This window comes from Ruditapes philippinarum, unplaced genomic scaffold, assembly GCF_026571515.1.
Source record: "Ruditapes philippinarum isolate M1 unplaced genomic scaffold, ASM2657151v2 ctg208_1_1_1_1, whole genome shotgun sequence".
NCBI lineage: Eukaryota > Metazoa > Mollusca > Bivalvia > Venerida > Veneridae > Ruditapes > Ruditapes philippinarum.
Genome location: NW_026858626.1, coordinates 70,833 through 98,110, shown reverse-complemented (window position 1 = coordinate 98,110; position 27,278 = coordinate 70,833). Strand labels below are relative to the sequence as shown.

General features: G+C 32.7%; 2 protein-coding genes across 5 annotated transcripts in view; both read right to left on the bottom strand.

Moving 5' to 3' along the window:
* The window catches only part of LOC132753739 (serine/threonine-protein phosphatase 6 regulatory ankyrin repeat subunit C-like), a 36,266-nt gene that overhangs the window by 7,020 nt on the left and 1,968 nt on the right, over positions 1–27,278 (bottom strand). The window contains exons 2-7 of one of the 4 annotated variants that reach the window (XM_060744247.1): positions 27,058–27,234; positions 24,522–24,722; positions 23,412–23,594; positions 22,908–23,090; positions 20,944–21,067; positions 19,754–20,703 (exon numbers count right to left, since the gene is read on the bottom strand). In XM_060744247.1, the coding sequence (XP_060600230.1) occupies positions 20,261–20,703; positions 20,944–21,067; positions 22,908–23,090; positions 23,412–23,594; positions 24,522–24,722; positions 27,058–27,225 (1,302 nt within the window). In that variant the 5' untranslated portion in view covers positions 27,226–27,234 and the 3' untranslated portion in view covers positions 19,754–20,260. Of the gene's footprint in view, positions 1–505; positions 683–2,509; positions 2,742–19,753; positions 20,704–20,943; positions 21,068–22,907; positions 23,091–23,411; positions 23,595–24,521; positions 24,723–27,057; positions 27,237–27,278 lie in introns of those variants that run through there. The other 3 variants (XM_060744248.1, XM_060744249.1, XM_060744250.1) reach the window with 3 other exon arrangements.
* Positions 5,255–27,278, bottom strand: part of LOC132753756 (uncharacterized) — a 35,203-nt gene continuing 13,179 nt past the window's right edge. The window contains exons 5-7 of the mRNA XM_060744280.1: positions 8,621–10,610; positions 8,039–8,537; positions 5,255–7,633 (exon numbers count right to left, since the gene is read on the bottom strand). Of these exons, the coding sequence (XP_060600263.1) occupies positions 6,836–7,633; positions 8,039–8,537; positions 8,621–10,610 (3,287 nt within the window). The 3' untranslated portion in view covers positions 5,255–6,835. The remainder of the gene's footprint in view (positions 7,634–8,038; positions 8,538–8,620; positions 10,611–27,278) is intronic.

Here is a 27,278-nt window from a genome sequence, read left to right as displayed (position 1 = left end):
TAATATAGCACTGTGATATAATTTAAATGATGAAAGGATAGGTAGCACTGATTGACATTTGATACATTGCTCTTTTTGCTGATAAACGGCCCTTCGGATAAGAGATTTAAAATAATAGTAGAGGTATTCCAAAATAATTTATTTCAGTCACTTCCGTCAACATATCGGCGCGGGGTTCCGAAAATATTAGAGCTCTATTCACAATCAGATACTATTTGCCTGTTGGTAAATAAAGGTGAGTTTTTGTTTTTGATGTTTTAGTTAAAAATATTCACCACGTGACATAGGTACATACAATTATAGAAAGAGACTATAAAGGTGATGAATAAAAACGTTGTCATTGATATAGGGTATTTATGAAATAAAACCTTTATGAATAAATAAGATGCTCACGATATTTTAGACTCATCGGTGACAGGCAAATATCGAACCCCGGTCCTGCAATGGCGCATAATACAATGCTTGCTGGTTAACGTATTTAACACTTCAGTACACATGTACTTACTTTTACACAGTCAATTCTCCCTTTCTCACAGCCAATGTGGAGAATTGACTTGGTGGAGATCAAACTTAAATCCTGATATATCGTATTAACGTCACCTCCTGAGTTTATCAACTGTAACAATTCTGTTGGATCGTTCGTCTGCACGGCTTTGTAAATATCGGCATCCATTGTTGTTATCTGGAAAACCAAAAATAAATTTTCAACAAAAACATTTGTACGATTTATTGATTCTCAGTTTTATCTTGGCAGACATCTTGAAATGGAATAACAAGGTTTTTGGCAATGGTATAATTCACAAATAAAAGTTTTCATGCAAGTTGCCCACAGCTCCGAAAGGCCGCGTGTTCGATTGCTTTTGACTTCCAAAATCCTAAATTTAATCAGAAAGGCACCGTGTTCGATATGCTTTTGACTAACACAATCCAAACTTTAATCCGCACCGCAATTCGTTTTCCTTTTTTTCAAATGTTTCATATCTTTATTAAACCAATAAAACTTTAACCCGAGGAAAAAAATTACTTTCGTTTCCCGCTTCCCACAGGCCCCTTTTTGATTTTTTTGTTAAAAAACCAAATTTAAAATCCCAAAGGGCCCAAACGATATTTTTTTAAAAACTTCCCAATAAATTTAAAAAAAAGCCCTTTCAAATTTTTGACTTCCCAAAAAATTTTCCAACCCGGTTCGATAGTTTTGACCAAATCCAACAACCCCGAAAAGGCGCGAGTTCTACATGGCTTTTGACTTTCACAATTTAAACTTTAATCCGAAAGGCCGCAAATTCGATATGCTTTTGACTTCCACTATCCGAACCTTAATCCGAAAGGCCGCTAGTTCGATATGCTTTTGACTTCCAAAATCCGAACTTTAATCCGAAAAGCCGCGAGTTCGTTAAGCTTTTGACTTTCACAATTTAAACTTTAATCCGAAAGGCCGCTAGTTCGATATGCTTTTGACTTCCAAAATCCGAACTTTAATCCAAAAGGCCGCGAGTTCGATAAGCTTTTGACTTCCACAATCCAAACTTTAATCAGAAAGGCCGCTAGTTCGATATGCTTTTGACTTCCACAATCCTAAATTGAATCTGAAAGGCTGCGAGTTTTTCGAAATGATTTTGACTTTCACAATTTAAACTTTAATCCGAAAGGCTACGTTTTCAATATGCTTTTGACATCTAATGTGACTTTGAACGCTCTTTACTTTGAACCTCTATATCCACACAAAAAGGTTGTGACATTGATAGAAAAATAGAATGTCAACAAATGCAAATGAAGAAAGGGCAACATGAATATCACCGACCCTTGAGTTTTAGTGAATTTTAATCTGGAGCACTTTTCCATCCCATATGTTTAAACTTACATGTCTAAAGCTATTTATTTTCTGCTGTTTCAGGTATAGATAGGGAGAGGAAAAAACTGTTACTAGTTTCCTGTGAAGAACTTTTGATTAAGATCACTATAGAATCTAAGATCAAAACTCGCTCAAGGTACGCCTACAATAAGGTTGCAGAAGAGAATGAAAGGAGGCTATCTGACAGACGCATAAAGTAAATTAAAACAATATTTAATGTTTCTTGAAAATAAATGAAATAGATAAGAAAATAATATATAAAAATAATATATAAAATATATAGAAACATCAATGATGCATACCACAGTTATATAATTTAGGTTCATTTGATTCGTCTGCTTGAACTTGCATAAGTTGTATACACTCCATATATTGTATATACTGAATATATCTCAGTACAACATCATCCATAATATATATTTTATATATATATTTTTATATTTTTGTTTGTTTCCGGCGCAGAAAAAAGAAAATTATCGCATGGTATTAATTATAATTCTCTGTATTCCTTCCAGAGTGTTCTAAATTGTAAGTGTTCTAAATTGTAGACTATGTTCATTGTTTATCTGAAGCACCTTTTGAGAATTTAAAACTACTAGCGAATTATTCTTACTAAATAACGTTATATAAACATAAGTTAAATAAATATTATATTACCTTTTATCCGAAAAGTATAATCCTTATCTTTGATTATAAATATTTACATCTGACTCATGCGAATTCATACGCCAGCATCCATGTTTACCTACTTATAAATTATATGCGCGGCGTTCTTTGTTTATCACCGTCTCCTACTATATGTATGTATGTATATATAGCTCACTGTGTTCTGATTGATAAGATGCCAGGATTTATGCTTGTAACATTTCACAGCAGTCTGTTTACATTAAAATATCGTACCCGGAAATAACAGTTTATCTTTTATCATACCTTATCTTTAGGTCAGTTTATCGTATTGTAATTAACATGGTCAGCGATTGATTGGGAAAAAAATAAAAGGGGGAAACCGTAAAAAAAAGGCTTTACACTGTAGGTAACTCAAATTTTGCTATGGAAATCCCTTTAAATTTAAAATCGACTGTTCCAAGGCGGGTCCTCAACAATCGAGGAGGTTAAGGTTACCCGTATGACCGAATTCTCGAATATGTGTCTTTGTGTATAAAGTATGCGGTATAAACGAAACAACAATTAAAAAAATAAACATTTGAAATTTTATTCAATAAAATATGTGCACAAAACTTAAAACACGATTTTATTTAATAAAAAGTGTATACAACAATAGAAACACATGAAAATGTGTTCAATAAAATAAGTGCACTCAAATATAAACAGCATAGCAATTAAATACAATAAAGTTTGTGAACAAAAACACCGGATAATTGTATTCAATAAAATTAGTGCAGAAAAATATAAACATTGGATAATTGTGTTCAATAAAATTAGTGCAGAAAAATATAAACATTGGATAATTGTATTCAATAAAATTAGTGCAGAAAAATATAAACATTGGATAATTGTGTTCAATAAAATTAGTGCAGAAAAATATAAACATTGGATAATTGTATTCAATAAAATTAGTGCAGAAAAATATAAACATTGGATAATTGTGTTCAATAAAATTAGTGCAGAAAAATATAAACATCGGATAATTGTGTTCCAAAAATTAGTGCACAATAATATATACACATGACAATTTCAGAAAGAAAAAAAAAACAAGAATATATAAACACATGGCAGCTACTTCTCAAGAGACATTGCGTACTAGTATTCCAGATATACTATATAAGTATTATATGCTTATATAATACATAAATTGAATAATAATGATAATAATAATGATTTGTGTTAGAAGGTAGCACATAAAGATGTAGCATCATATAAAAATAACAAATTTACTTCTAAATTATACACAAACAACAACAACAACAACAAATGTTACAATAAATCAGTTTTAATTACGTCAAAATATTTTATTGATGTTTCAGTCATCCTTGACAAACACTCCGGTTATCATTTTACTTATATTAAAGGGACTCCACTTGAAGTTTTTTGACATGACGGGATTGGAAATAATTTTATTGAGATTATTACTCCATTTGATGTTGATCTATAATAATAACTTATGTGCAAAATTTCAGATCATTAGCTCGCTCCGTTTTTCCCGAATATTTATTATAATAGTGAAAAGTGACCTTAAATTGAAAAGCGTTTAAACGGTTTTCACTCAAATTGGACTGAGAATAGCACAAACATATGATTTTCAATGTATTTCTTGTGTATTTCTTAGTTATATCTATTTATATTTCTGTTTAAAGTGCTCATGTTTATCTATGTGAAAATTAAATGTTATGTTTTTGGCTTATAAACCTCAGTGGAATTTCTTTAATAAGTTAACAAGTTTACATGCATAATGAATAGTATTACATAACGACATGGTCACGATGTAGTGGATGTACATTTGTAATTTTAAAAGTTTGTTGTTTTTCTCAATCATTATCATTGTTTATCCTGCAACGTATATTTTAATATTTAATTTCAAAAGATGTCTGAGAATATGTGAAGTGGATATCACATGTCATTGAAGCCCACACCTTTGTAACGAAAGGGTTTTGCTTACATTAATTGCGATAAAGTTTCAAAATATGATACAAATTTTATTTGCTCTCATAAATGGCAAAAAACAAAAGAAACAGATCACTCCGTGACATAAGTTTAAACTAGTTATTATAAGAACATAAAGACAGAAATGGGTAAAAATGTATGAAATTTATTTCTGTAACATTTCAATTTTACAGTTTGAAAAATTCCAAAAAAAACAACTAAAAATGTATCAAAAATATATTATCTTAAAGGCACGTCATGTCCGAGAAATCCCTTTTTTAATTGCTAATACATGTAATTGTCAAACATGTGTTTAAATTGATTATATATGATGAATTTAGAGCATGTTTGATATTAAACAACTGAAGAAAATATCACTGAACATGTAGTAATGTGCCACAAAGATAGCAAAATGTAAACTAATTAGTGTTTTGACTTCCATATAAAATACTAATTCAATATAATTATATATACAGTGCTATATAACAGAGCAACAGAGACAAAAGATTAAATAAAAAATTAAAAATTAAAAAAAAGTTAATCTATATATATACAAATCGTAGGCAATGTGGGACTAATCTTTCGAACAAAAATATACATGTATATTAAAAAGAAATAACGAAAATAACACACACAACAAATATTCAACCAAAATAACAATCAATCAATCAATCAATCATGATATAATTTTTTGTATATGAATCCTACTGTACAAATATTGATATATACGCGTTAAATGAAAATATAAAAAGGCAAACTTAGGAGAGCACATTTCTTGATAAAAAAAAAACGTACTACATATCCAAAAAAAAAGCACTCGCAGAATAAAGGTCTTTTGAAGATGGTTAATTTTGAAAATACATGTATGTTACTTTTTATCTGATCATAAACCAAAACATATATTGTTTTATATCCTTCATATATATTCTTCAACTAATTAACATTCAATATTTACAATAGATTCATGTCAAATATGATACTTTAGACAGACAAACATCAATACATATAAATCAGCATAAAAAAGAAGAGAACTTACACAACAAGTGACATTGATTTAACACAAAGTAAATTAAAGACAATATTCATCTATCTCCCTGTTTTCTGCTCTTTCATGGATTTATATGGACACATTATGGATAGATAACTAAACTGCCATTATAAATATGCATACTTATTGTGCCCATCATCACCTAGTATGCAGATTTTATCTATATTTTGAATTAACAACAGTATCGCAAGGAAATGGGTTAAACAAAAATCTATCCGAACATACACATGATACAATGTATATAAAAAAAATGTGTTTTAAAAATTATACAGAGCAAATAACTACAACTGATCTAATATAACCACTCAATCACAAATATAATTAAACCATCATTTTTTGTTGTTAACAGTAACATTTTTTTAAAGACGAGAAGAAAAATAAATGATTTTAGGCCTTTCAAAACGATTTTTGTAAATATTTAAATTCATCTATAATAATTTATTAGTTTTTTCCTGAAGCCTTACGGTATATACCACTTTTAAAATCAACCACAGCAACTGCAAAAACCAAATAATCGAAGTAAAATTAAACACTTCACAGTATCGTATCTTCACTCTTGCAAACATTAAAATGTAGAAACTCATTTTTACGTTTTACTATATGGCATTTGGTCTCGTTTCAATCAAACTTTGTTACACAAATGAATTATAAACATTTCAGGCTGCACGGCATTTATAAGTGGCGGTTTGAGCTTTCTGTAGTTATATCAATAACAACCTTCCAACCAAATGGGGTTATTTCAGATAATGATATGTATAATGAAGGTATAGTATAGTTTGTTATTGAGTTTATTTATACTCGCCATTGGTAACCCATATGGGAAGAGTATTAGTCATTTTATAATTTGGATGATAATGGAAGATGCAGACACAGAAAGATGCCCCAATTTCAGAAGCTTAACGTGCCAATCTCATGCGAAAGACTGCAATGAGTAATTTTATTTGGCCAACCCTGGAATCGAACCCACAATGTCGAGATTACAAGTCTCGCGCATTAAAAGGTATAACTTATCATTATGTTTATGTTATATACAGTGTGTTCTAGGAGGTGCCCTACTGCGTTTATATTTAACGTTGTAAGGGTTTTAAGGACAACTGTGATTTCCTACTAGCCAGAATAGTTTCCTTTGCTTAAAATCAAAGGTGTTTTACTTACAGCAGCAAATTTAAGGGAAGGAATACCCCAGTACACACAATCGGACAGGAGTAGAGGAACCGTTGTTTTTTTTTGCTGTTTTTTTTTCAAACTGTGTTGATTTCATATAATGACACTTCATATGACAATTTCATGGCTTCCTGGTTATTCTTTAATACCTTTATCTTCACTTAAACGTCCTAATTATCTGTCGTTTGCAGACATTTCGGACATTTAACCCTTTTGTCGCAACTCCTTCTTTCCACAATGTTTCCGCATGTATTTTGTTTACACTTGACATGACCCACCGGTTTTACCATAAAAGCCTCGTAGCCTTGTGCTATATTGAAACCAATGACAAATTCTACTCGATGGCTCTTGAATGCCGTTCCTTTCAGTTTCCAAATCTTTGGGACAAAATGTATCTTTATGGGTTCTCTATTTTCTGGTCCTAGGTCAAGATCGATATGACCATAACTAGGTCTATTATTAGGAGGGCATATTGTACCTAACCTTATCTCAAGGCCTTTTTGTTCTTCCTTTCCCAAAAATGAATGATCCTGATCGCCGTGAAATCTCCTACCAGGAATCAGGCGGTCGATCGTTGACAAAGGCGGACCAAGCCACTCCAGTTGGTTAGATGGATTTTGCAAATAATTAGCAATGTCGTTTAACTCTTTTCGCAAAATTTGTGACTTGCGCAGAAGTTCAGTATTGCCAAGCTGGCCATGTGTCCCAAAGCCGATTAAACTTGTCAAAACGAAGTAATAAAACTTTGCGTAGATTCTTCGCCTTGGATTTTTATCTTGTTGAGCATTCTCGTGCCAATTTTCTACATTTCTAAGAACCTTTTCAACAGAATACCGTTCTGAAAACAAAGGGTGTCGTATTGCCATTAACCATTCGCGATAATCTGAATTTATATCTTTGTCACGAAAGTAATCCGTTTTGAAGTTCTTTTCGTAGCAGCTTACTACAAATTGTACCTCTGGTTCTTTCTACAATTTCTCTATAGTTCCATGAGAAGTTTTTGAACCATAAATTCTCTTGAGCTTGCCAATTTCACAGCGACGTGCTCTTGATGTGTTCAAATCCTTTTTAAACGAAAAATGTCCAGGACTTTTTGATTCCATTATATCCATGTATATTTCTTGCAGTGGTTGGCCATTAACTTCCATGCTGTTTCTATCAGACACATCACATACTTCACAAATTTCGTCAAAAAGAGTTCCCAGATTTGCAAAGCAATCGTTGACAAATTCCGCCAAATTACTGTTGGAGTTATTTGCAAATTTTTCTAAATCGGAGACACCGCCTTTCTCTTTTATAAATCGACAGAACATAAGCCGTATCTGATTTTCACCTACAAATCCTAGACAGTCTTAATTCCCAGGGGACATTACCTCTCTGTTTTTTGAAAACAGTAAACAAGCCATTTGAATGTCAGGGAGAAGTTCTTCGGCAATAGCCTGGAACTGGTCGTCCTCAATCCGTATAGCAGGTCTGTCAGTGCTACATTTACCTGTATATTTGAATACCTTTTTAGACAGCATATTCCCATATATATGGCAAATATTTCGTATGTCAAGTCTCCTGGAGTACGGAATTTCATCAATGATTTTTATTTCATCAAGTATCGCTGAGCTCATTTCATAGGCTTTTCGAAGGTTTTCTTCTGCTTTCTTTTCATTCTCTGGTTGACATATCATGTAGAGTCGGCCTAAATGTGCCCGAAATTGCGCTTCTGAAGGGAACGATGTAACAAGCTGCTTTAAAATGTCGAATCTCTCCGAGAATGGAGCGCTGGAACTCGCGTCTTCCAAAATGTGTGAAAACAACGGCTTATTTCGACCTTTAAAACGTTTCTTTTGGGTTTCGTCCTCAAGACAATCTCTATGTTCCCTAGTGATGAACGTGTTGATCAACAATTTAGATAAAATTTCAGATGAATTTCCGTTGCTTATTTTTCCAACAGTATCTATAAATTCAGGACAGATGGTACTGCTTCAGAGCACAAATAAGGTGATGTAGGTCTCTCAATACTGGTTTCCCTTGTCGAAATCTGGTCGAGAATTTCCTTTGCTATGTAATAATGGCTTATTCGTACCGTATTTGTTCTTGATTCGTTTACTCCATTTACAATAAATTCTTGCATTTCTTGCGGGAAGTCTTCCTTTCCAATAATATTTTTCTTTTCCGTCGTTGTCTGAACAATATCGGTTAAAAAGTGGCAAGGGATTGATGAATGACCGTAATAATAAATAAGGGACAAATGTTCAAGAGACCTTTGCCATGGTAGCAGTTGTTGGTCCTCATTTTTGAAAAGCTTTAAATAGCCATTGACGTATGATTGAATTCCTTGGTATTCGTAACTGTGAGCAGCAATTCCGAATTCAAATATCGTCCTCGTCTTATCATTTTCAACATCTTCAACAAGCTTGTCCACGATTTTACGACGCTTATCATTCTCTATATGCTTACATTTCAATCTCAATAGTTTTGCTTCTCGTTTTGAAAGCTTATCACCTAACTTAAATGTGATGATTCTACCTTTATACAGAAAATCATCAATTTCACCAATAAAGCGCCGCACCCAAAACATTATTACGCATATTTTCATGCGTTCCGAAAGTTTCTTGAGAGAATTAATTCTGTATTCGTCTTCTCCATCTAGTAAAATAACCACGGGCATATTTGTAATGTCACTTAAACAAGTGATCTTTTCGACGAGATCCGTCACAGCCGAGCCAGAATTGTGTTTTATTTGTGCGCATGGCACAGTATCTTTAAGTGCCCAAAGAATACTTTGGGAAAGTGTTGTGCCTCCGGAGCCTGGTGAATGCAGCAATGTAATGGTCTCAGATTTACGATTCTTTATACATTCCTTGATGCTTCTTAATATCGCATGCATTATATCTCTCTGGATTTCAGCGTGACCAGTGCCAACAATGTACCACCAAAACCATGGCAATGTTCCTCCCTTGTTAAAATTATCTATTTCTTTCACCATCTGATCTACAGTGAGATCTTGTTTGCCAGTTTTATTATCAGTGTAAAGAATTTCAAAGTCCTCCTTCAACCATTGTGCTTTTTCTTCTGAAATTCGTGGATCATTGGTTTTGTTTTTAGTTGGCAGGAAATAACCAGCTGACTCTATTACATCTCTCCTGACATTTGTTATAGCTCGATATAATTCTTTAAACCCCAGTTCTACTACGTTTACATTATTCTCCTCTTTAAGAATGTCTAAGTTTAGCAATGAACTTTGGGACTTCTGTTTACCCGTATCTATGATAACTACAGAAGAGCTCATACGAGTACAAAACTTACTAATAACAAATTGTGCACATTTTGCTGTATAAGAATCAGAAGGCCAAAGGACTACAAATGTAAAATTGGTTACACCTGTTTCAAATTGTTTTAAAAGCAAAATTGTATTATCTATTTCCTCCTCAATAGCCTTTTTCCAAATATTAGCTTCATTAGCAGTCATTGTATCTGGTCTGTCTACACAACCCATCATAAATATCCAGTTAGTTATTTGCTCTGAGAATGAAAAGGTATCTTGAATACTACCTATATGTAATAATCGACGTTTGTTGAGCGTAGACTCTACGCTTGACAAAAGTCCCTTGGTTCTACTTTCTGGATCAAAATCTAATACAGCAGTCCATTTTACTAATGTTAGTGAATCTGTGTACTCAAGTTCGGTCTGCTTACCAGTTACCAAAATAAAATTACCTCTGTCAAACCTGTCAACAGCTTTGAGGAAAGAAGCAACTTGCTGTCTTTGAAACTTTGAAGTTGCTCCTGAGAGCGACTCTTTTTCAGTATCCGGTGTGTCTGTTCTTGTATTTATATTGATGGTCACATTTCCTGCATTTATCTGTTGGTTGATACATTTTACTTCACCCGTGAGAGCTTCTGCATAGGTTTTATGATGTGCTTCTGAGGTTGAACTAGAGGCACATGCTCCTGTTTGAAAATAATTGCAATGATGTTAGTCAATTACATTTTACATGCAAATATCAAAATGTTACGTTTATAAATCTCTTTGACTCACGTGAAACAAAACTACATTATATTTCAGATTTAATGTAATCTATCAAAATTTTGAAATAGGAGAATCACCGGAGCGCGAGGAAAAACAAATAAAGAGGTGGAAATTGTGCAAAGTTTGATGAAAGTTTCAAACAGCTCATGAAATATGTACAACACCTCTCACGCCCCTTTTCACCGCAGGCAATATTTGGTTTCAACTTTAAACGTATTGAATCAATTTAAAAGGACCACAAAATCAAAACACTGAGATGAAATAATGAGATGCGATATAGCACCCACTTTATGTACTTAATACGTATCATTCATATAATTATGTCAACTTCTTCGTGGCTTATTAAATATTGAGTTTTTGATACTGTGTTATACTCATTAATTGCTCTGAAACGAAGTGTTTTCAGTAAGTCCAAATATATTAACGTTAGAAATTTACCTTTAGTTGTATATTCTGTATCACTTGAAATATTTCTTTCGTCTTTTATAACATTTTTATCACCAATCTGAATATTCGTGTCTGATATATACTGCGTTACAGATGTTTCACTATGTCCTAAAATGTAATCACATCCAATAAAGCTATCTTTTACTGATTTATATTGTTAGTGTGTTGTGAATTTTTTGATAGAAAAATAGATATGTATAGAATCTATTTAAAGGGCATATTTCGAGTAACGTTCTTTTCTCTTATCACAAAACTGATCAACAAAATCTTAATTTATACTGGGTAATTTCGCGCAAAAAAAAATAAAAAAAATTGTGATATCTTTTAAAATATAGCCAATGACGCATATCAATTGATAGAAGATAGTAATATTTTTCAATATTAATTCTATAGAAATATTATAGAACATATTTTCATAAAAGTTTCGAGATGATTACTATAAAAAGTAATTTGGGGACCTATGTTTTCATAGCAGATATATATTCGTGTTATATGTGTTTGTCAATCTTTGATTTAGTAATAAATTATATATAAAAAAAATGTTGAATTTGTTGTTCTAACAAGTAATTTGTCCAACTGTAACTGATAGCGTAAACTTTTCAGATGATCAACATTTTTCATATTGTTAAAGCGGCATACATGTATATATTTCTACCAACCACCATTTTCTCTAGATTTTTTTAAACATATTTTATCCTTTTAATATATTCAGTTGATTATATAGGTAGTTTGAAAAAGTACTTTGATATTTTCATTTAAAGTACAGAATTTCTATGTCCCTTCAGGTACATTAACAGATAAAAAAATGCATGTTAATTGCTAAGATTGCCAAAGACAATATGTAGACTAGTATTAACGTAAATAACATATCGGTATGTCTTTTTTCAATCTTTGATTTAGTAAATATTTCGCTTTTGATCAAATGTTTCTTTTTCTTTTCTCTTTGTTAAACGTACGTTGTCGCATTTTTAACGTTTGATTTACACTTACAGTGTATGTTTATCAGCGTTATAACGATATTTGATTATCCTTCTAGTGTATGATTTGTTAAACCAAATTATCTGGTATGAATGTAAGAATATTACCTTGTACTTCCGCTTCATATCCTGTTCCTTCTGCCCTCCTGATTCCTGTATTACAATCACTTTCAGACAAAGCTATATAAAGAAAAATTAAGTCAATGGAAATTATCAAAGCTTTGTTTGTTTGGGTTTTAGGGGTAGGAGGGCTCTACTTATGAAATATACATCGTGTTTGTAATCACTGTAGTTTATTCAATATAATCAATTTTCTTATAACGAAATACAAAACAAATCTAAATTTTCCACTTGTATGAAACTACATTGTTTTGATATTTAATTTAAGTACATTTATATACATAAAAATGAAGCTTGTAGAAATAAAACATGATGAATGCCAGTTATTATTTCATTTTATACAGTTATGAAGCAGCGAGGCAAAAAGCAAATGTGTTAAAATCGGCGTAAAATCAAGAAAAAACAAAACAACAACAACAAAAAAAAAACAAAAAAAAAAACACACACACAAATAAACAAATCATTGAAAAAATGTAATGGTGTAAATGTAGATATTGTTTACTTAAATTTGTTTTGAATGTGTCAAGTTACATTAAATAAGTTTTGCAGTATTAATTGTTACCTACCTCTCCCTTGTTTTCTTTTCGATTTCTTTGATGGCATATTCTTCGTTGAAGTATCGTGATGTTCATTTCTGTATATGAATGATAAATTAGTGAAGGAAGCTCAGCATTTTTTGTCTTTATCTTAACAACTAAGTTTATAAAAGACACTTGTGAATATTTTGTAAATGATTTATTGTATTTTTGTTAAAATGGTCTAATTTGAAATTTCAAAAATTAATTCGAGCTACATTAATTGACCTAAATTTGTATGAAAACTTTGCAAAATTTACCATTTTATTTCTTTTCTTGTCCAGCTTCAGTTTTGATCCTTTTTCTCACAAAACTATCACTCGAAAAAAATCATCGGAATTGTGATAGATAAAAAATTGACTTATGTAAACTCTGATTAATTTCATACTTGTTTGTCAGTCCATTACAAAAATGGCCGTGCTAGTTTCGTTTTTACCATTTTTGGAAAATACAGAAGTCTATTTTCGTTCTTAGGTGTATCGATTTTATGGCAAATTATGTAATGCTATTTACGCTTTAAAATATAAGTAATTTTGCTTTATATTGCTTCTTTTAGACTATGTTGACAAGTCATACAAACAATTAAATAAATAGTGTTCGACATACATGTATATAATACTTAATATCTTTTTTATTTAAAATTTTACATGTGTAAATAATGTACATTGTGCTTATGTTTTAATATGGTGTAGTGTACTTAAATTTAAATTTTTGTGTTTCTATGTATCTTACTTTTTTTACAACTGCACTTCCTTTTTATGTAGATGTAATGACATATGTATATCTGATTTTATTGTTTAAGGTATTTTCATTCCTAGTGTACTTTAATGTTTAAAAGAGTCTCGTTATTTCTTTTTTATTTCTTATTGATTGATTGATTAATTGATTGATTGAATGCACGAATGATTTTGATGTCTACTTTGACGTGTTATCTCTCGTTTTTATCTATAATGTCCTCAAGACAAATAAGGTCAATGTATCAATAAGGGAGATAAGTCTACAAGGCATATATATACTACGGTATCATTTATCTCCCCTTTATGCCGTACTTTACATGTATATGGTTCACCAAAATGTGCATCGGTTAAAAAAATTTGCTGCTTTCCGGTTAAACATGTTACTTTAAGATTCCCATATTATAAGGACCATATTGAACGGTGATTAAGATTACAATAATTTAAGTTATTTTTTTGTAAAATATGAACTATCATTGAAAAACTGAAAATGCTTTTCAAACCTTATCGTATAGTTCCTTTATAGAGACCTATTCATGCATTGTCATGTGATGCAGTTTTTTTTGTTTTTGAGAACTTGTCGTGGGAAACATTCTATGTGAGGATGAAGAAATTGACTTAAGATAAGCACAAAACACTTTACAATGAAACAAGCTTGATTTGTGATGATGAAAAACATAGACACAATCCCTTGTTCGTTCAATTCTTTAGAAAATCACCAACGGATAGAGGCAATAATGGTCAAAATGCACATTGTGATCCATATGTGGATAAGTGTTCAATATTCATTGAAATAGGTGGACTACTAGCAATCGAAATAAGGGCACGCGGCTACGATGTGTACAAGGGAGGGGTCTCCCATCAGGAAAGTGAGAAACATTTCTGGCATAACCATTGAGTTAAATGTATATCTGAGACTTAAACAAACGTTCATTAATAATAATAATAATAATAATAATAAACTCTTTATTTAACGAAGGTAACTTATTAAGACAATACATCAAAGCATTAGATACAACACATATAATGCAAAATCTTATTTTCAACAAGGCCTTCAATAAAACATAAACATAACAACGGACATATTCAAGCAATTGTAAAGATTACATTGACCACCTATAGTGTGTAGAATTTTAAACATAACACATCTACTTTGTGTAACGTCAAAACTTTCATAATTGATATTTTTTGTTTCACTGAATAGTTACAGAGACATAGATAACAGAGATAGGCAACTTCCTAGCTAGCCAGTTAAAATATCACGCGTGCCTGCTTAACTAAAACTTGTAGCAAGTAAAACTTATTAACCAGATATCAAAATCAGTAAAATAATACATTTTCTGAAAGCTTATACATTTGTCTATGACTGCAGGTAAAAATATTTACAGTTTCCATTTAAATAAATGTTACATCATTTTTTTTAAAGAGAACTACTTAATATTTTTTTTGTTACAAAACTATTCATATGACAAAAAAACTGGCTCAGTGGGTATGTTCTGCCGTGTTTTTCTAAGTGAAAGGCACGGAAAGTTACCAATATTTTAACATGCAGCAATAGATAAACGATTTACCTTTCAAATGGTATATAATATTAAAGGATCAAATGTTTATTTGCTACAAAATAACTAAATTTTCACTTTTTGATAGGCATGAGTGATATTTCAATGGAGTATATAGGAGCTGCTTATCACTGTTATCTATGTCTCTGATAATTATTCCAAAAATGTTTTGTGCATACAAATTTCTTTCATTGCCTTCGGTTCCCTCATATCATGTTTTTAGAGCCCTGTTTTTAGGAGTGAATATATTGGTTTCAATGAGGACATATGATAAATTATTAGAAGATTACTTGTTTAATTATGGGTTTTTTTTAATGCTGAGAGGTTTAAAGGAAAGACAAGTTTCTAAAATTTTGTTTTTTAACAACATGAGAAAATTCTATTTATTATAGACTAAAACAGATAATAGAATAATAAAAACTGAAAATTTATTTAATATATTTATTATTTTTTGTAAGTCTAAAACTATGAAAAAAATGTGTATAAAATCAATTATTCTTTTAAATTATTTCTTTATCAATTTATTAAACAGTAGCCTTTAAACAAACTTATGTAATTGTGGTGTTAACAGTAATCTTGTCACCTAATTTGTTGTATAAACCCTGAGATCATCAACTAACAGTTACTATTTATCACAAAGTCTTCATATTTCACATGTTGATTGGTTATAATTAGTCAAGATCACAGGGGCCTTGAATGGTAATATGTTTACGCTTATTATTTTGGTTACTATTTACTGCAAAGTCTTCATATTTCACATATTGATTGGTCATAACAAGTAGATGACCCTATTGATTTAGGGTCACTAGGTCAAAGGTCAAGATCTCATGGGCCTTAAATGTCTGAATGGTTTCCGCTGATTATCTTGAAAAGTATTCATTACAAAGTCTTCATATTTCACGTATATAGTAGATTGATTTTGCGGTCTTTTGGTCAAAGGTCAAGGGCCTTGAATGGTAATATGATTTCCGCTTATTATCTTGGTTACTATTGATCACAAAGTCTTCATATTTCAGATATTGATTGGTCATAATTAGTAGATGAACCCTATCGATTTTGGGGTCACCACGTCAAAAGTCAAGGTCACAGGATCTTTGAATGGTAGTATGATTTAAGCTCATTATATTGAAAAATAATTATCACAAAGTCTTCATATTTCACAGTGATAGGTCATAGTCAACAGATGATCCGTTTTGCTTTTGGGGTCACTTGATCAAAGGTTAAGCTTACAGGCGCCTTAAATGTCAGAATGGTTTCCCCTGATTATCTTGAAAACTATTTATCACAAAGTCTTCATATTTCATATACTGATTGGTCATAACTAGTAAGTGACCCCTATTGATTTTTGAGTCACTTGGTCAAAGGTCAAGGTCACAGGGTTCTTGAATGTAAGTATGGTTTCCGCTCATTATCTTGAAAGCTATTTATCACAAAGTCTTCATATTTCTAATATTGATTGGTCATAACCATTAGATGACCCCTATTGGTTTTGGGTCACTAGTTCAAGGGTCTAAGTCATAGCCTTAAATGTCTCATTATTTTGAAAACTATTTATCACAAAGTCTTCATTATTTTTTTTCCCATGATTGAACACTTCCATGTACCCATTTTTTATGGCAAGTATCTCTAACAAAATTACCAATAATGTGAGTCAAGGGCTAGAAAGGGGGGGGGGCATATGTGTTGTTCGACATTTCTTGTAATATTATATGTCACGTTGTCTGCTTGTGGCATGTTCTCTGATTTTTAAGTGTCTTGGTGACTACTCTCCAGTAATACTTATGCTGATGACCGTTCCAAGGCGGCGTCCCTCTGTGTTCCTTAAGCTGCCGTCTCACTTATTCCCGGCAGAGCCCAGGACCATCCCGGTAAGTTACCGGGATGATCCGGGGTGAAATTATTGTTGCGGTCACACTTACCCCGGCAGCACTACGGTAGTTCCCAACTAACCACACATGATGCGCTCCGGATCATCCAGGCAGAGCCCAGGTGAAGCTACGGTTCATGCCGGTGCTTCCCCGGTCGTTCCCGGATGACGCCGGAAGAGCCCCGGTTGACCCAGGCAGAGCCCCGGTCGGTCCAGACAGAGCCCCGGCAGAGCCCAGGACGATCCAGACAGAGCCCTGGTAGAACCCCGGTGGATTGAAAACGCCCGAAAATGATAACATTGATACATAATTTTTATTTAATATAATATCTATTGTTCCAGAATAGTAATTCATGATGATTTTCTGAAAAATTCTTATGCCATACTGGATAGAAGGGAAATGGGAAGGGTTTTAATACAAACAAGTGAAATCATCGCAAATTTGTCGTTTTTTTTTTTAAATGATCTGGGCCTTGTCGGGGCTCTACCGGGATCAACCGTAGCTCTACCTTTATCCCTGTAGTTACCGGGGCTCTGCCGGCATATACCGGGGCGCTACCTTAGCTCTACCGTAGCTCTACCGGCTATATCATACCCGGATCATCCCCGGTTTTTGCCGGCAGAGCTACGGTGCGTCCCCGGCAGAGCTAAGGATGAAGCCGGCAAAGCTATACCTTCCCGGATCATCCTGGACCACCCCGGTGATATTAAATATTTTATTCCATCCGGGGTCGAATGCCGGATGTTTCCGGATAATCCCGGACGTTTCCGGCAGAGTTACGGATGTACTCCGGTTGTTCCCGGTCGTACCCCGGTCGTTCCCGGATCACCCCGGACGTCTACCGGGGCTCTGCCGGGATGTAAGTGAGACTGTAGCTTTAGATGTATGTCTTGTTTCATTGGTGAGACTTTTGTTTGTGTCCCTTGTTGTTTTCTGTCTACGGTAAGTATCTTCCCTTTTGTCCCTAGTTTTCTTTCTTTATTTCTGGTTTTTGTTGCTGGGTCGTGTAGGGGTTGCTTTCATTGAATGCCGCCTTTCCTTGTTGATCTTGTTTATCATTTTGTAACAGATTTCGCTTTGTATGTTCCGTTGCTGGTCGCTATACTTTATCCGTGTTAGTAGTCATTATTCTAGTTCCTTTCCGTCGTGTATTTGTCTTTTGCACTGTTCAGCTATATTCTGTCTGCTTCGGTAAATTGTCTTGTCATTTATTTGTATTCTGTTTAAGGATTTTGTGTTCCGATATATGTTTATATGTTCATTGAACGCCGCCTTTCCTTGTTGATCTTGTTTTTCATATTTTATTGTTGTATAATATTATTATGTTCTTTTGCTGTATATCCTATCGTAGATGTTATTGCGTATCCCGTTAGGTTTGCCGTTATCGGTACCTGTATCCGTTTTTCTGTAATCAGTACGCGTTTTGTGTTCTTTTGTCTTGCTGTGTGCATGTTTTTATTGGCTGTACTGTTAAGTTTTCTCTTGTCTGTATCATTGATATTAATTTACTTTTGTCTTTTCTGTTTCGTGCGTTGACGTCTGTTTCATTCAGTTTCTTGAAGATTGTATCTGCTGTCTTTTGCTGACTGTCATGCTATGTCTCTTTTGCTCTTTTCCTTTAGGTCTTGTGAACTGAATTCTGATCGATTTAGTCTGTATGTACGTTACGTTTTAGTCTGTATCTCTGTGTGTATTTTCAATTTGTTTAGTCGCTAGAGTTCTTTGTTCTGGTTTTGTCAGTCTCGTAGTCCATACACAACTTTGCATTTAACTTTAAATTCTGTTTAACATGAATGTTTGCAATGTACAACTTTATGATCTAGCACTTTCCATTTCCCGCTATTTAAATACTTTGCTCTTTGATATGCTGCTAGCTATAAAAATGTTGCATGCCACTAAACTTTCAGTAAAATTTACCTGATTACAAACTATTTTAAATACATCGCAGATTTTGTCTGTGACATAAAAACCTTAATTGCTTATCGGTTCCTGGCAGAACAATTTAAAACTTCGTTGGTGGTCAGGTCTTATTAAAGAGGCATGCATACTGAAGCAGTTCACCGCTTTCATCTTTCTTGCATTATTTGCATGATTATACTTATTATATTATAGTATATGTGCGCGATTTCTAACATCAGTTTTTTGTTGTTTTCTTTGTCACGAAAAATTTTAATTGCCCAAACACTGCGGCAAAATAAGAAGGGTGATATATGTATATTGTATCCCGTCGGAGCTGAGCATTTTTGATATTATTGAATAGACTTTATATATCAATAGGCACAATTAAGACAACTACAGAAATATGTTAGCAAATAACGGGTTTTTGTTTTGTTTTTTTAATTATACATGTCCGTCGAACGGTGAACATTACGTCTTCCTTTCATTTGTTAGTTGCATTTAAATATATACTTGTTTGTGATATATCATAGTGTTATGTTATGTTATAAAGTTTACTTTTATACACACAGAGGTCGTAGAAGAATAAATTTTTTGTCATGTAGAGTTCCCCTATATCTACAGGCTTGGAATACTATTTGATATCCATTTCTTTCTCCCACTCAAAATATATTAGTCTCAGCGATTGAATGGATGGTTAAAGTTGTTATTTACACAAGCAAAATAAATTTCAAACTGAAAAAGCAAGCTGAAAGTGTACCGTGAATTTACTTAACTTCGTTGGCAAGAATGTTCATGGTTTTGTCTGACAGAACTTTTTTTGTAAGAATTTGCATTCTTATAGATACATAATTAGAAACAACAACAACGAAACAGTGAAATTAAACTAACTGAAAGCCCTTTTATTATCAGTATAAAAATGTTTTTAATATTATTCAAATGGTTAAAAACGATGCATGATGTAATGAAAGCGTGTTCACAATAAAGAGATAAAAATGAGCCAATGTCCATCATTCAATTTTCTTGAACTAAAATGTTAACATTGATCCAGTAGTTATAAATTCATTATGTAATATTTCGGAGTATCCCAGATAATGTCGTAAAGGGACATAGCACATATGTTAATGAGCATTTAAAATGATTGATATATTTAAAATATAATATATTAATATTTTTATTACTGCAAAAATACTATTATATTTCTCAGATATATTATAATTTCTGATATTTAAAAAAATAAAAATATCACACTTTGCTTGATGAAATACCATTTTCTTTATCAACATAAAATGAACCGTGTTTGAAGGTAGCTCTATCTATTCTACTGTATAAAAAAGACAATTAGCATTAACAAGAAGATAAAAATGGTATTTCCCAATTTCATATCACATTTTGTTATGTAAGTTCATCTTCTAGCTGAACAGCTTTTATCAGCTGCTTAGGGAGAGGTAATAAGGTCGCCTTCTCGGTTGTGTGCCCGGTCAAAGTGTCCCTTATTGCAAAAATTGCCAACCGAAACAAGCTCTGAACCAACATGGCGCCTTGGCGGAAGTACTGTAACATAGACTGGTTTACGACTAACGTATCCGGTGGACAAATAGACCAGTTTGTTAAATAGTCTACTCGTGACAAATCGTATCCGATTTCAACTAACAACATGGCAATTTCAAAAGCGCCAATGTCTATGGCAAGATGGAACACATCCGTTTGATAATCAAGTTCTCCCCGTTTCACACGTCCTTTTCTGTACAAGTCACTTTTCCAGTTTAACAAAACCTTTGCCGTATTCAGATCTTTTTTCCTTGTCGCTATTTGAAGAGGTGTCACACCGCAATAGACTGCAGTAAAAGGATATTGATTAGGTGGTATGTAATTCTAAACACGGCAAAACTATGAAGAGATGAACTTTAATAAAATTTCCTCTAATTCATTAATTATCGGTAGTATGTGATAGAAAAAAATGTATGTACAAACACAGAGCTATAGTTATAGATGTAATATACATTGTAAGTCTCTGGTATAAATGATATCTTTTGTATTTTAAAGGACATGAACAATTATTTCAAAACTAAACTTACATTGAACATTTTGATCGGCACCATTATAGAGTAAATATTGAACGAGGTTCGTGCACTGGTACATTGTGGCCATACATAAAGCATTACTATGCTCACATTTGCTGATATTGAGATCTGCCCCTGCCTGAAAATATGACAAAAACATAACCATACTGTTTGGAATTTAACATCAACTTCTTGCTAACATTGAAATCAAACAGCCCCCTTCAAGCTCGTCTTGGTATCATACTAGGTTACTTCCTTGGAATGGTTCAGCATTTTTCTGCTTCTCACTTTTAATGATTATGCTTTCCAGTAGTGCACACAAATGTAGTTGGGGATATTAAAAATGGTGTAATAACATATATATGATAGCAATCGAAATGAAAATATTCAAACGACTTCTTGCAATTACTTTTGTCTCATGCAAATGCATCGGCAACAATCTCACTCAAACTTACGACCACGTACCCGCTCACAAAAAATAAATGAATAATAAAACAGGCCTCGACACTAACTTTTTTAGCAGGTGGTATGCCGGACCACTAGATTTGAAAGTTAGGTGGTCCTTCCAGAAGTCAGGTGGTCAGTTATCATTATTATATCATTTTACTGCAAATGTACAAAAAAAATGTTTAAACTTTATGACAAAGATGTATTATTAACCTTTAAAGAGAGCAGATATTTTTAGATATATAATTTACATCTAATCAGAAAAGGGAGAGCAAGTCAGTAGGTATTTTATCGTAGAGTTATTTGTTTATTTGTTTTTATCTGAGTCAAAAATACACAGCAGAGCTCTTATTTATGTTATCTTTTATATTAATGTGATTTCTCCCTCAACTCAAGTTAGGGAATATATAGTGAAGCCATTTGTGTCTGTTATTTTCTTACTGTTATTCAAATATCCATTGCTGATACGTGGTATGTCTTATAATCATGATTATAAATAACATAGCATCTTTTATAGATTAACATTTTTAATGGAACTAATAAATTATCTTATTCTTGTCTTTGAAAACAAGGAAATATATAAATTATTAAAATAATGACAACGTTATTATTTACTATAACTTATCTTATTTTTCTCACATATTTATATTTTCTCACATATTTATAATACATAATTTTACCTCCCTGTTGCTTGTTATTTGATATTCATTTTTGACATTAGGTATTTTTAACCTTTTAAAATAATTTTAACTCTAGAAGAAACAGATCTCTTATCGTTAAACAGTTAAAATAAAGATAAATAGCATAGAATTACTAGATGTATTTTTTCCAGTTCCTTTCGTTTGCTGCCGTTATTCAAATATCTGAAATTTAAGTTTATCCAATATCATATAATTACCATCATCGGATACTCCCGGTTGATTAATATGTAACATAACATAAAATGTTAATGGTTCCGCCGTGGTAATCAGACAATGCATAATTACTAGCACCATTTGAATGAATTTTGTACCTAAATTTATATCACAAATTCTTAACTCTTTTAACTTGCATAAACAAAATTTTAGCGACTTAAAATGAAAGTTATTGATGACTTAAGAACTTCTGTAACTAATCAGAGATTAATGAACCATATACATGTACATCGGACATAGATTAATGATTTTAAACAAAAGTATATAACATGTTTTTGACCAAATCGCCATTCTCCCAAATAAGCCTTGTATCAACCAGAAAATTCTAGTGGTCCGACGGACCAGTGGGTTTTAAAATTAGGTGGTCCTTGCCAAAACCAAGTGGTCTCGGACCAACGGACCACCGCTAATGTCGAGGCCTGTAAAAGAACAACAATCTAGGCCACTGAGGTTACATATATCTGTAGAAAAAGTATCAAACATGTTGGGTGTTTGAAATAAGCATAAAATTGACTTATATTGCTTTAAAACAATTAAACATAAATACATACGTATAATTTTGAAGTTTTCTATTATCTAACCAGCTAATCAGTGAAATGGAAATTTGTTTTTTGTTACCTGTATCAACATTATAATGATAATCATGACGTCGTCAGCAACGTCAACGGAATCACCTGGTCTCCTATGATACCACAATATGTTGGTTACAGGACAGCGTCCACAACTGTCTAACGTATTAACTTGAGAACCAGCGGCCAGGAGCATCTCGACGACTTCTACATTACCTGTAATCATCGCCCTCTTTGAAAATAAAGATTGGATAAACTAGTATATAAATGTACCTATAACTTTACATGGATAGTTGCACCTTTTTTACTTCTTTACTTCATACGGCAATTATGACACAAGCCGAGTGGACTAGCATGGCTTTTGAATATCTAAATGAGCCAAACAGGAAACAAATGTAGAGGCCTACATGTTTAAATAAGTATGCCATAGCTCAAGATGCTGGGCAAGTAATACGATTTACTGGCCTCTCCGACCAATTCTAAATGTTTTCTAAATTGTTTGATGATAAACAATTAATACAGGGGATTATTTGCCAAAGACAACTGTTTGTACCTGAAGCGCCGTTCTACCTTCCATAAAGTCTCTACAATTGGGATTAGCCCCGGCTTCGATTAGAATCCGTACTATTTCCGTACGATCCTCTGCCGATACTTCTTTATCACCACAAACATAATTTAGTGGTGTGATACCTTTCTCATCTACGTTATCTATATCCGCGCCGTATTTCAACAGTATCTGCAATAAATGAAAATTTGATTTTGATATAGAATCAACAATGTAATGCCATTTGAATTTTTAAGGTCCGCTTTGCATGATCAAAACTATAAAGCATACTAAAATCATGAATTTTTTTTAAAAGAAACAAGTTTTCAGATATTGTTAGGATTAATGTAGAAATGTTGAATACGATGTATTACTTATTTGTGCCTAAATAATACTATCACTATTTATTATATTATTGCAAAACCACTTCTCCTATTTTCACTGGTTGACACAGTCTATATCATTCTGATAAATGCTGGCCAATGGCATACGCCCGCTTTCCTCCGTAAGTATGCTTACCAACAAACTGGTTCAGGTTTGTCGCTTTCTTATTACAGTACAATTCTGATATTGCGCGAAATAAGTTCATATCTTTTTAAAATGAAACACAAGCTCGTAAAATTCCGGAATATTTCGTCATTTTTCGTGTCGTGAAAGTACGAAAAGTGACGAAGTTAACCGAACTCTTATACCACGGCTACATGCCTCCAGATGAATAAAATCCAAACTAATGAAAAATTAACTAAGATGTCGGGAAAAATAAAAAGTTTCAAGATTCAAGTAATATTTAACATATTATGTGCGATTAATGACAGATTTTTCAGTATTTACAACTATATTTCTACTCCGTTACTAACGCAGTAAAGGCTACATGTACGAGTATTTATGCACATTTTAACCACTTTTGATAATTTATGTGGTTTGTAAATCCCATTGATAAAGTGTAAATTGCTTCCTTTAGGTTACTTCACAATATTACACATTCAAATACATTTTCAAAATTTTCATGAAAATTTGCATGAAATTTGAGGCGTGCTGCTTTAAAGTGATACATAATATGATGTGATGTATAATTTATATATGATACAAATAACAGAATTTTTGTGTGTGACGGGTTACCTTTACACCTTCCACGGCGGCGTGTTTTACAGCAATATGTAAGGCTGTCCTACCATACATATCCCCGATGTCAATAATGTCTTGATCCTGATCGAGTAATATTTCAGCTATTTCATACCATTGGGTGATCATACAATACATGAGAGGAGTCTGATACCAGGAGTCACGTGCCGCCAGGTTCGCTCCTTTCTGAATGAGTACCTTGTAATATATAAAGAATGTCAATTAATTATAAACTATTCATATCAAGGGGCAGGACGTGAAGTGATTGCACACTTGGTTCAAGCGAGAAAATTGGCTGTTAACTTGACAAAATGGCTACTGCATATGGACATTGAAAAAGATGTCTTCTCTTTTTCATGTGATGCAGTTACGGGAATCGGATGTTCAGTCGCCCTAACATTTTTGATATATATGAGTTGTGCCATGGATATTCCAGTTCTATGTCTCTTAAACTTGATTTACTTGAGGTATGACATTGAATTCTTAAAAAAGTCATTGTTACAAATAAGAAAATTTCATTTCTTTTTAATCCATAGCAAAAGTTTTTTAGAATACAATGACTTTTCTACTTTTTGATGCAATTGTACTATCGTCGTGTAAACAGCATGACGTCATGTAAATAGTTGGTATGTTTGGGGGAGTTATACTATAGCCATATTTCAAAGAACCTATGATTTTTCAGGATTATACAATCATTTTGAATATAGTTCCCATAGCAACAGTCGAACATTATCATACCAAACATACCTTGATTCTCGAATCCAATATGATATGTTATTAATTGACAAAAATGCTTGCTTGATAAAAATATTTAATTTCATCATTTACAAATATCATGAATGTTTATCGTCATGTATCGCTATGTACCGTTATCGCACATATATAATGTCTTTCAAGCCGATTTTTCTGGAGCAGTCACTATAGAAACGATCAATGCAATTACTATTTGCGTTAAACAAGAGCCATCGCCGGGTTTTGTCCACGAATGAATCAAATACGTACATAAATAATAAAATTATGACAACTTAACCAAAATTCAACAATTTGACATTGACTGTCAAGGTCAGTTCATCCTTTCAGAATGTATTGTCCAAAAGGTTGTTTTGTCCAAGCATGAGATAATCCTTTTTGTTAATTACCAAGTTACAGTCATTTAAGACAAAACTCTGTAAAAAAAATCAATAATTTAACCTTTGAAGGTCAAGGTCCTTAATGAGCCGAGGTCAATTTGAGTTTGATATACATGAACAACAAAAACAAAGAAGTGTTAATAATTTGATCTTTAAGGTAAAGGTAAATTATGAGTGAATGTCAAGGTCTGACCGATCAACTAGAATGCATATCCTAAAAGATTGGTGTCACCAAGTTTGAATACAATAAAAAATAACAAAGTTATAGCCACTATTTACAAAAATGAGCAAAATAAAACAAAATTTAGACATTTGACCTTGAAGGTCAAGGTCATTTAAGAATGAAGGTCAATTTAAGTCTTGTCTACTTGAAGGTCTTGTTCACATGTGCTTACTTAAAAAGAAAATATTTTGCTACTGCTTTTCAACAATTTTGATCTTTGTGTTCGATACAATTGTCTGTGAGTTTTGATACACGGAAATAAAGATCTTCTCATAAATCATCGCGCAACCTTGAACAACATTGATACTTTGATCTGTGTTAAATTAGGACTTGTCTTAAATTAGGGCTAAGTAGAAAATTTAGAACTTGGCAACCTTATAAGCGCTTACATTTCCAGGTTTTAAAAATTTCTGTAAATTCAGCCAAGACATTAAGATGTTGGCTAAATTTCAGTGTTGGTTTTTGCCTTGCTTTATTTACATCCGCATCTTTTGTGTCTGGAATTTGTAAAATGCTTTCCTAGACTAGAACACATACTTTTGTAATTTAATTACAAAATACGAAAAGACGAAAATTCTTGTTCATGAATTTATACAAAATTGTTCCAACTTTGTTTTATTTATTTCTACATAATCAGATCCTTATAATATAGCACTGTGATATAATTTAAATGATGAAAAGATACGAAAGATTTCAGTTGGCACAGATTGACACTTTTTTGCTGATAAACGGCCCTTCGGTTAAGAGATCAAAAATAATAGTACTAAGAGGTATTCCAAATTAATTTATTTCAGTAACTTCCGTCAACATATCGGCGCGCTGTTCAGCCTCTGTCATATCGGCGCGGGGTTCCGAAAATATTAGAACTCTATTCACAATCAGATACTATTTGCCTGTTGGTAAATAAAGGTGAGTTTTTGTTTTTGATGTTTTAGTTAAAAATATTCACCACGTGACATAGGTACATACAATTATAGAAAGAGGCTATATAGGTGATGAATAAAAACGTTGTCATTGATACAGGGTCTTTATGAAATAAAACCTTTATGAATAAATAAGACCGGTTTTCGATATTGCTCACGATATTTTAGACTCATCGGTGACGGGCAAATATCGAAACCAGGTCCTGCAATGGCGCATCATGCAACACTTGCTGGTAATTCAGTACGCGTGTACTTACTTTTACACAGTCAATTCTCCCTTTCTCACATCCAATGTGGAGAATCGACTTGGTGGAGATCAAACTTAAATCCTGATATATCGTATTAACATCACCCCCTGAGTTTATCAACTGTAACAATTCGGTTGGATCGTTCGTCTGCACGGCTTTGTAAATATCAGCATCCATTGTTGTTATCTGGTAAACCAAAAATAAATTTTCAACAAGAACATTTGTACGAT